This window comes from Panthera uncia, unplaced genomic scaffold, assembly GCF_023721935.1.
Source record: "Panthera uncia isolate 11264 unplaced genomic scaffold, Puncia_PCG_1.0 HiC_scaffold_402, whole genome shotgun sequence".
In the NCBI taxonomy this organism is placed as follows: Eukaryota; Metazoa; Chordata; class Mammalia; order Carnivora; family Felidae; genus Panthera; species Panthera uncia.
Genome location: NW_026059542.1, coordinates 40,271 through 50,680, shown reverse-complemented (window position 1 = coordinate 50,680; position 10,410 = coordinate 40,271). Strand labels below are relative to the sequence as shown.

The following is a 10,410-nucleotide window of genomic DNA, read 5'->3' as shown; positions in this document are numbered from 1 at the left end:
CATATGGCCTTTCTCCTGTGTGAATTCTCTGATGGTAACGGAGGCCAGAGCTAGACGTAAAAGACTTTCCACATTCACTACATTTATAAGGTTTTTCTCCAGTATGAATTCTCTGATGATAACGGAGGGCAGAGCTAGAAGTAAAAGATTTCCCACATTCACTACATTCATAAGGCCTTTCTCCTGTGTGTACTCTCCAGTGTTCAATGAGATCGGATTTTCGTCGAAACGATTTCTCACATTCAGTGCACTCATAACTCATTTCTCCAGTGTGAATTGTACGTTGTCGAATAATGATGGAGCTCTGACTAACAGATTGAGCACAGCCACGACACACGTAACAATTTTCTCCAGTGTGACTTCTCTGAGGATAAGGGAGGACAAATTTTTGGCTAAAAGATTTCCCACATTTGCTGCACTTGTACTGCCTTGGTCCAGTATGAATTCTTCGATGTTGACTGAGGGTTGAGCTTCCCGTAAATGATTTACCACAGTCACTACACACATGAAGCTTGTCACCAGTGTGGATTCTCTGGTGAATAGCAAGTGAAGATCTGTACCTGAATGTTTTCCCACACTCAGGGCACACAAAACACTGTCTTCCAGTGTGGATACCCTGGTCTTGAACAAGTGTGTGTTTGGGACCAAAGGCTTTACTGCATTCTTCCCAGGTGTAATGACTTTCTTTGCTTTGAAAAGTCATTCCACACTTGGTGATTCTATTCTCTCCAGTATGAGCTGCCTGTTGTTGGAGATGTTCTGAGGTGGTCAGGAAGTCCTTCTCAACCTCCTTATAGGTAAAGGGCTTTTCTGAATCATGGAAATTGCTGCTCTTCACAAATGGGGCCCTGTCCACACTGCTGCTGAAGGATTTTTCTCTCATGTGCTGCTTCTCATGCTCTTGAAGGTTTGCACTGCAATAGATTTGTTTCACACATGCCCCATACTTGAATAGTTTCTGGCTACTTGGCTTCTCCTGGTGCTCAGCCAAGTGGAAAACGTCTCTCAAGACCGGACCACACATCTCACAGGGATGGGTCTTCCGGGAAGACAGAGCTGCCTTGGGCACGCTGGCCTGTGACACACCTACAGAAATGCTCTGTTCAAGGGGTGCCTCCGCATCTTCTGCCCCACAGCAGCAACCTGAACGCAAAGAAACACTAGTGAAATACACGCTGACTTTATTGGAAGAGGGCAACCCAATTACAAATATGCAAATAAAAACCAAAAGAGAGCAAGGTCTGGTATAATGATAAAGTAATTTATCAAGAGGATAGAATAATTAATTACAAGTATATAGGTGCCCAATATCCAAGCACTTAAATATATTAAGCAAATACAGATCAGAAGGCAGAAATAGACAGCAATGCTGTAATAGTAGGGGACTTCAATATCCTATTATCAACAATCAACAGACTATGCAGACAGAAAATCTGTAAGGAAATGTTGGATTTGAATTGCACTTGATACCAAAGAGACCTAACAGACGTACACAGAAGATGCCATCCAACTGCAGCAATAAACTGTACATTCTTCTTTTTTTTAAATTTTAAATGTTTTTTTAAATTTATTTTTAAGACACAGCATTGAGTGGGGATGGGGCAGAGAGAGAGGGAGACACAGAATCAGAAGCAGGCTCCAGGCTCTGAGCTGTCAGCACAGAGCCTGATGTGGGGCATGAACTCACGAACCGCGAGATCATGACCTGAGCCGAAGTTTGACACTCAACCGACTGAGCCACCTGGGCGCCCCAACTGTATATTCTTGTTAAGTACACATGGAACATGTCTAGGACTCTCTCACATGTAGATCACAAAAAAATTCTTAACACTTAAGAAGACTGAAAACATACCAGGGATCTTTTTCAACTATGTGGTATGAAACTAGAAATCATTGATAGAAGGAAAGCTGGAAAATATCACAAATATGTGGAACTTAAACAACATTATCCTGAACAATGGGTCAAAGAAGAAATCAAGAACTATATTCAAACAAATGAAAATAGAAACACAATACATTAAAACTTACAGAATGTAAGAAAATCAGTTATAAGAAGGAATAAAAATTATAGTAGAAATAATTGAAACAGAAACTAGAAAAACAGAAAGACCAATGAAGCTAACAGTTGGGTTTTTGAGATGATAAACAATTTGACAAACCATTAGTTAGACCAAGAAAATGTGAGAAGACACAAAACCAGAAATGAAAGTGGAAACATCACAAGTGATACTGCAGGAATATAATCAAACAAAAGAGACTACTGTGAACAATTACATGACAACAAATTGGCTAACCTAGAAGAAACAGATAAATTCACAGAAACATACAACCTGACAATACTAAATACTGAAGAAATAGAAAATCTGAACAGACTCATAACTGGTAAGGAGAGTCAATCAGTAATAAAAAATCTTCCAACAGGGGACATGGGTGGCTCAGTCAGTTAATCTTCTGACTCTTAATTTTGGCTCAGGTCATGATCTCACGGTTCGTGGGCTCAAGCCCTGCATCGGACTCTGTGTTGACAGCACAGAGCCTGTTTGGGATTCTCGGTCTCCCTCTCTGCCACTCTCCTGCTTGCTCTCTCTCAAAAATAAATAAACATTAAAAAAAAAAATCTCCCAGGGGTGCCTGGGTGATCAGTCAGTTAAGCTTCTGACTCTTGATTTTGGATCAGGTCATGATCTCACACTTCATGAGTTCAAGCCCCACACTGGGTTCTGCACTGGCAGCACACAGCCTGCTTGGGATTCTCTCTCTCCCCCTTTCTCTGCTCCTCCCCTGCTCATGCTCTTTCTGTGTGTCTCAAAATAAATAAATAAACTTAAAAAAAAAATCTCCTAACAAAGAAAAGCCCAGAACCAGACAGAATCACTGGAAATTCCACTACATATTTAAAGAATCAACGCCATCCTTCTTAAAGTCTTCCAAAAAACTGAAGGAACACTTCTAAAATCATTTTATGAGGCCAGTATTACCTCAAAGGTAGTACAAGAGAAGAAAAGTACAGGCCAATATCCCCAATGAACATGAATGCAAAACTCTTCAAAAAAAGAAAAAAAAATACTTGCAAACCAAATCCAAATCCAAAAGCACATTACAAGGATCATACACTACAATCAATCAGGATTTATCCCTGGGATCCAAGGATAGTTCAATATGTGCATATCAATAAATGCAATACACCACCTTAATGGAATAAGAGTTTAAAAGGTAAAAATCATAGGGGCGCCTGGGTGGCGCAGTCGGTTAAGCGTCCGACTTCAGCCAGGTCACGATCTCGCGGGTCCGTGAGTTCGAGCCCCGCGTCAGGCTCCGGGCTGATGGCTCGGAGCCTGGAGCCTGTTTCCGATTCTGTGTCTCCCTCTCTCTCTGCCCCTCCCCCGTTCATGCTCTGTCTCTCTCTGTCCCAAAAATAAATTAAAAACGTTGAAAAAAAAAATTTAAAAAGGTAAAAATCATATAATCACATCAATAGATGTAGTAAGTTTATTTATTTTGAGAGAGTGTGAGTGGGGGAGGAGGAGGGAGGGGAGGGAAGGAGGGAGGGAGGGAAGGAGGGAGGGAGGGAGGGAGGAAGGGAGGGAGAGAGGGAGACAGGGAGAGAGGGAGAGAGGGAGAGAGGGAGAGAGAGAGAGAGGGAGAGAGGGAGAGAGGGAGAGAGGGAGAGAGGGAGAGAGGGAGAAGGAGAATGAATCCCAAGCAGGCTCTGCACTGTCTGTGCAGAGCCTGATGCAAGGCCCAATCCCACAAACCATGAGATCACAACCTGAGCAGAAATCAAGAGATGGACATTCAACTGACTGAGACACCCAGGTGCCCCACCTTCACTTTTATTCAACCTAGAACTAGAAATTCTAGCCCCAAGTAATTAAGGAAAAAAAATAAAAGGCATCCAAATCGGAATGAAAGTAAAATGGTCTGTTTGCAGGTGATACAACCTAACATACAGAAAATCAAAGAATACACCAAAACACTGTTAGAAGCAATTAATGAATTCAGTAAGGTTGTAGAACTAAAAAAAAAATCAACATACAAAACTAAATTGTATTTATATACACCAATAATAAACTACCTGGGGAAAAAAACTGAGAAAACAATCCCACTTAAAATAGCATCAAAAAGAAAACAATATTCAAAATAAATTTAACATAGAAGGTGAAAGATCTGTATCTTGAAAATTATAAGAAATTGATGAAAAAAATTGAAGACACAAATGGAAAAACATCCTGTGTTCTCAGACTGGAAGAATTAATAGTTAAAATGTCCATTTTACCACAGCAATCTACCTAAAGCAATCTACAGATTTAATGCAATCCATAACAAAATCCAATGACATTTTTCACAGAAATAGAAAAAACAATTGTAAAATTCATATGGAACCACAGAAAACTCCAAACAGCCAAAGCAATCTTGAGAAAAAAGAGCAAAGCTGGAGACATCACACTTCTTGATTTCAAAATATTCCAAAGCTATAGTAATTAAAACAGTATGGTACTAGCATAAAAACAGACCAATGAAACAGAATAGAGAGCCCAGAGATAAACCTTTGCACACATGGGTCAACTAATCTTTGATAAAGACACCAAGTATGCATAATGAGGAAAGGACAGTCTCTTCAATAAATGGATATCCACATGGAAAAAGAAAAAAGACCTCCACCTTGGGTCTTAAAATAAGATGGGAGGCATGGGGAGACTTTGGCCAAGCCTGCCAGCTGGTTTGAGAAGCCAGACTAGCTGTCGGTGAATGTGGACATTGCGGGCTTTTGTCCACTCCCCACCCCAAGTTCTCCATATGTAATTTGGGTGCCAGCAGCACTGTGATGAGGCCAAGGCTGTGGATATTCCCTACATGGATATTGAGGCACTGAAGAAACTCAACAAGAATAAAAAAATCAGTCAAGAAGCTGGCCAAGAACTATGATGCCTTTCTGCTTTCAGAATCTCTGATCAAGCAGATTCCACAAATCCTGGGCCCAGGCCTGAATAAGGCTGATAAGTTCCCTTCCTTGCTGACCCATAATGAGAACACGTGGCCTATGTGGATGAAGTTCACAATCAAATTCCAGATGAAGAAAATGCTGTGTCGGGCAGTGGCCATTGGCCATGTGAAGATGACAGATGAGGACCTTGTGGACAACATCTACTCAGCTGTCAATTTCCTGTTGTCAGTGCTCAAGAAGAATTGGCAGAACACCTGGGTTTTGCATGTTAAGAGCACCATGGGCAAGCCCCAGTGCCTATCTATACTAAGGCACAGCTTAATAAACCCTAAGGCTACCAAATACAACAACAACAAAAACACTGGACCTGTATTTTACACCACTCGCAAAAATTAACTTGAATTGGATTTTTTTAAAAACTTAAAACATAAGACCTAAAATTATAGAAGCTTTAGAAGAAAACATACAGAAAAAGCTCCTTGACATTTGTGTTGCCAATGATTTTTTGGATAGGACACCAACAGCAAAGGCAACAAAAGCAAAAATAAATAAGTGGAACTGTATCAAACCAAAAACTTCTTCATAGCAATGGAAATAATCAACAGAATGAAAAGACAACCTAAGAAATAAGAGAAAATATCTGCCAAGAGATTAATACCCAGAATATACAAAGAACTCATAAAACTCAACAACAAAACCCAAATAACCCAATTAAAAAGGAGCAAAGGACCTGAATAAACATCTATCCAAAGACATATAAATGGCCCACAGGTACATGAAAAGGTGCTCAACATCACTAACATCAGAAGAATGCAAATCTTAGTTACAATGAAAAATCACCTCACACCTATTAGGGTAGCTCTTATCAAAATGTAAGAGAGAACAAGTGTTGGTAAGGAATGTGAAAAAAAGGAAATCATCACAGTTGGTAAGATAAATTGGTACACACATCGGTACAGAATGGAAGAGCTTTCAAAAAATTAAAAATAGCAGCACCAGGGGCGCCTGGGTGGCTCAGTCCGTTAAGTGTCCAACTTTGGCTAGGTCATGATCTCAAGGTTCATGGGTACGAGCTCTGCATCCAGGCAGAGCCTGGAGCCTGTTGCAGATTCTGTGTCTCCCTCTCTCTTTGCCCCTCCCTTGCTAGCACACTCTCTCTCAAAAATAAATAAAAACGTTAAAAAAAAATTACAAAAAAAATAGCAGTGCCTGTTTCAGTTAGAAGACCATGAGATTCTTGATCTCAGGGTTGTGAGTTCAAGCCTCACTTTGGGTGTAGAGATTACTTTAAAAAATAAAACCTTAAAAAAACTGAGTATCTCAAAGAGGTATTTGTACTCCTGTATTTATTGCAGCACTGTTCACAACAGCCAAGGTATGAGAACAAGGTAAGTATCTATGGATGAATGGATAAATAAACCCTGGTGTATATATATACAATGGAGTATTGTTCAGCCATAAAAAAGGAAATCATGCATTTATGACAACATGAATGAACTTGGAGAGCATAATGCAAAGTGAAATAAGTCAGACAGAGAAAGACAAATACTATATGGTATCACTTCTATGTGGAATCAAAAAAAGAAAGGAAGGAAGGAAGGAAGGAAGGAAACAAAGAGTAGAATGCCAGGGGCTGGAGGCTATGGGAAACAGGGAGATGTTGGTCTGTTACAAACTGATCAAGTTCTGTGAATCTAATATGCACCGCGGTGATTATCACTAATAATGCTGTGTTGTGCACTTGAATTCGCTAAGAGAATAGATCTTAAGGGTTCTTATACTCAGAAAAAATATGTAAAGTGATGATATGAAATCAATTGTAGTAACCATTTCATAATATACATGAATATCAAGGTCATAACACTATACATTATAAATATAAATATATACAAAATTATTGGTCAATGATACTTCAATAAAGCTGGCAAACAAGAAAAAGAAAAAAGAAGTCTGAACACTATAAATAGAACTCAATAAAGCTGGCAAACAAGAAAAAGAAAAAAGAAGTCTGAACACTATAAATAGAACACTATAAATAGAACACTATAAATATAAATAAATAGAACTATAAATATAAATATATAAATATAAATAAATAAACAGAAGAGCCATGGACCTAGAGAGATGAACTGGCCAGGGAGAGGACAAACAAGATGCCATCCATTAGCCTTACTGCACAACTACTGAAATCAAATCCTTCTTGTAAAAGTTCAGTAGGGACAGTGCTGGGACTGTGGGGAGAGAAGAGGGCAGTGCAAAAACACAGCCCTACCTAAGACAGCAACTATCCAGGAAACGGGGAAAGCCATCTGTACCTATGGTCTATATGTTGAAAAGGACAGAGAAGACCCCGGGGGCAAGAGGGACAAGGAAAAAAAAAAAAGGGAAAAGAGGGTTATGGATGGTGAAGTGCAAAACCTAGTCCACATCACTGGGGAGGGTCTTACCCAGTGAGGATATAAGTGCAAAGGTCTCCAGCATCACATCGTGGTACAAGCGTTTCTGAGCCTCATCAAGGAGCTTCCACTCCTCCTGGGAGAAGTACACGGCGACATCCTCAAAGGTCACACCACCCTGTCAAGAACAGGACAGATGAAACCATGAACATTCTTTCTCTGAGAACCCACAATCCACCTCCTACACATCTACTCCACATCCATCCTCCTCCAGAACTCCCCACCCTAGAGGAGGTCCCGGGCCCCAGTGCCACTGACAGCGGTTCTCAGCAACAACAAGCAGCAGTGCACATGATGTCAAGGAAGCTCTGGGACTGGCCCTCAGGGCCCCATCCCTCTTACCAAGCATTTCTCCTACATCTCACAGACCATACATACAAGATACGGCCACTTGGGCTCATGCTTCACCCCAAGGTCCCCAATCCCAGGGCCGGAGGGCTCTCAGCTCATACTTACTCTTAATGTGTACATCATTCAGTAGACCCCTCTCACATCTACGGATCCCTCAAATGCACTCCCAAGCTCTACCATCTCCCTGCCCCGCACCACAGGCATCTCCCTGGACTCACCCACGTACTGGGCACACCGCATCCAGTGTGCTTGAAAGTTTCAAACATGATCTGGTATAACCCCTGTCCTTTGATGGGATCCCAATGACAAAGAAACCCCAAGTGCTGCTTTGAAGGCCTGCCCATCTCTCTGCCTGGGATCTCTGCTTCAGTATTAGTCACCCAGAACCACAAGTGAATCTCATGACCCTCTTCTACTTCTGTGCTGCCCTTGCTGTCCCCATAGCAGCAGCAACCCTCCTTTCTCCACTTAACTTTCATTAGAAGTGCATCAAGGGGCACCTGAGTGGCTCAGTCTCTTAAGCGTCCGACTTTTGATTTCATCTCATATCTCACAGTCATGAGATTGACCCCCATATCGGGCTCTGCGCTGACATTTCAGAGCCTGCTTGCCATTCTCTCTCTCTGCCCCTGCCCTGCTTGTGCTCTCTCCCAAAATAAATAAACGGGGGGGGGGGGGGAGTGCATCAAAACCCCACTGGTCTCCATGCCAGGCACAGTGACCCTCACAAATGAACAGATTTGCCCCAGACCTTATCCACCAGGAAGACTAAAACACCACAGATGCCATAAAACCTCACCACAATTCTGGTGAATCTTCACGGTAGCGAATAAACAGGCCTCACTGTCATCCTGACTCAACGACTAGTTCTGCCTCCGCAGCCGTCTCCCGTCCACTCCTCCCAGGGAAGTCTTGGCCACCTGCCAGATCGTCCTCTCTCCCACACTGTTCCCGCTATCACACTTCTCCTTCAGCAGGCACCCTCTTCTTTCCAGCCCACCAACAGCACTGCCACCACGCTACCACCACCTGCCTCTCACCCCTCCTATATGTGATCGAAAGCTCCACCTGGTCCACACAATAGCCAGAACTCTTGGATGTCTCCATCCTGGACCCCTCCCAGATTCCAGACCTGAGTGTCCAGTGGCCCATGTGACGCTTTCACTCAGTTCTCTGAAACTCCTCACACTCTTAACAGGGCCGAAAAACTTAAGACATTCACAGTGAAAATGAGCCCACCGCCAACGTCCCCATCCCAGTTGATGGAGCTTCCGTAGCTTCAGCTGCTAGGACCAAACCCTCCCCCCTCTGCTAGCCCAGAACTCTCCCTGGCGCTAGAGTCCTCACATGAAGGGGCAACCCCTCCAGCCCGCCAGTGCCCCCGCCGCACACCCTCTGTTCCCCGAGGGCAGAGGGCGGACCCCACCCCCCCCCCCCCGATTCCTCCCCCTCGGCGCCCCCTGCAGCCCTGCACCAGCCGACCCCTCCCCGCTCCCGCAACCCCTCAGGCCGGCGCTCAGACACTGGGCCCCCGCCCACGAGCGCCTCCCGGGCCCGGACACCGGGACCGGGGCCGCAGGGACGCAAGCAAGCGCCCCGCGCTCGGGCCTGAGGGTCGGGGGTGGGGGCGGGGAGAGGAGGGTCCGGGGGCCGCGCGTTTACCTCAGCCGTGTCCCTGCGCGCGGCCGCCGCCATCGGACTCTGTGGGCGGAGCGGACACCCGGGCGGGCGGTGCCTGTCCCGGCCCCGGCGCGGGGCAGCACGGGCGGCGTCGCCGAGCCGTGAACCCCGGTCGGCGCGCCGCGTACGGCGCCTCCTCCCGCCCTTTCTCGGCCAGTCATCCACAGTCCGAACCCGGAGCTCCGGAATTTGTGTGAAAGAACGTGCCAAAAGGACCAGGATGACGGGCCCGGAAGTCCCGCCCCGAGACGACGCGCACGCACGGAAATGGCCCCTCATTGGCTCCTGACTGCGGCCGCCCAGCGCAGGATCTTCTGGGAAATGTAGTAGTAGCACAGGGTCCGCAGTGTCTACCAGCAGGTGGGCCACGCGGCACGCAGGCAAGGCTAGTGACACTTCAGAGTCAGTGGGGAGAAGGGGTTTTTGCTCATTGTTAAACGTGGCTTAGAGACATTATTTCGACTCTATAAAGCTCAGCCTGCTCCCTGAGGATAAAAATATTATTTTAAATGGGCTCCATGCCCAACGTGGGGCTTGAACTCACGACCCTGGGATCGAGAGTGGGATGCTCTACCAAATGAGCCATCCAGGTGCCAGAGATGCCATGTGGATAGAGGATTTGGGCGCATCTCAAATAATATTAATTTTAGGAGCGCCCGGCTGAGCTTCTGGCTGGCTCAGTGGGTTAAGCGGCCCACGCTTGATTTCAGCTCAGGTCATGGTCTCAGGGTGGTGAAATCGAGCCCCACTCCTGGGTCCGCAGCATGTATGGAACCTACTTGAGATTCTCTCTCCCTCTGCCCCTCCCTCGCTCGCTCACATGTGCTCACTTGCTCTCAATAAACAAATTTTTAAAATGGCATCTGATTCCATACATCATTAAAACATAAAAGAGTTCACACATAGCTGGAAACATTACGGTATTGTTCCTCAAATGTATATGGCCTGAAGCATTACTCAGTTTTGTGTGTGTTTGTC

The 10,410-nt window shown here is 44.7% G+C and overlaps 1 protein-coding gene and 1 pseudogene across 1 annotated transcript; one reads left to right on the top strand and one right to left on the bottom strand.

Annotated features, from left to right (window-relative positions):
- Window positions 1–6: 6 nt before the first annotated feature.
- LOC125918049 (zinc finger protein 211-like) lies at window positions 7–9,631 on the bottom strand (the record flags this gene model as incomplete). Its single annotated transcript, XM_049624106.1, has 3 exons — window positions 9,415–9,631; window positions 7,393–7,519; window positions 7–1,143 (listed from the first exon to the last, which is right to left on the bottom strand). Coding segments are annotated over exons 1-3 (1,297 nt in total), but the record flags the coding sequence as incomplete, so codon positions are not given.
- On the top strand, window positions 4,558–5,409 carry LOC125918050 (60S ribosomal protein L10a-like; annotated as a pseudogene).
- Window positions 9,632–10,410: the final 779 nt, after the last annotated feature.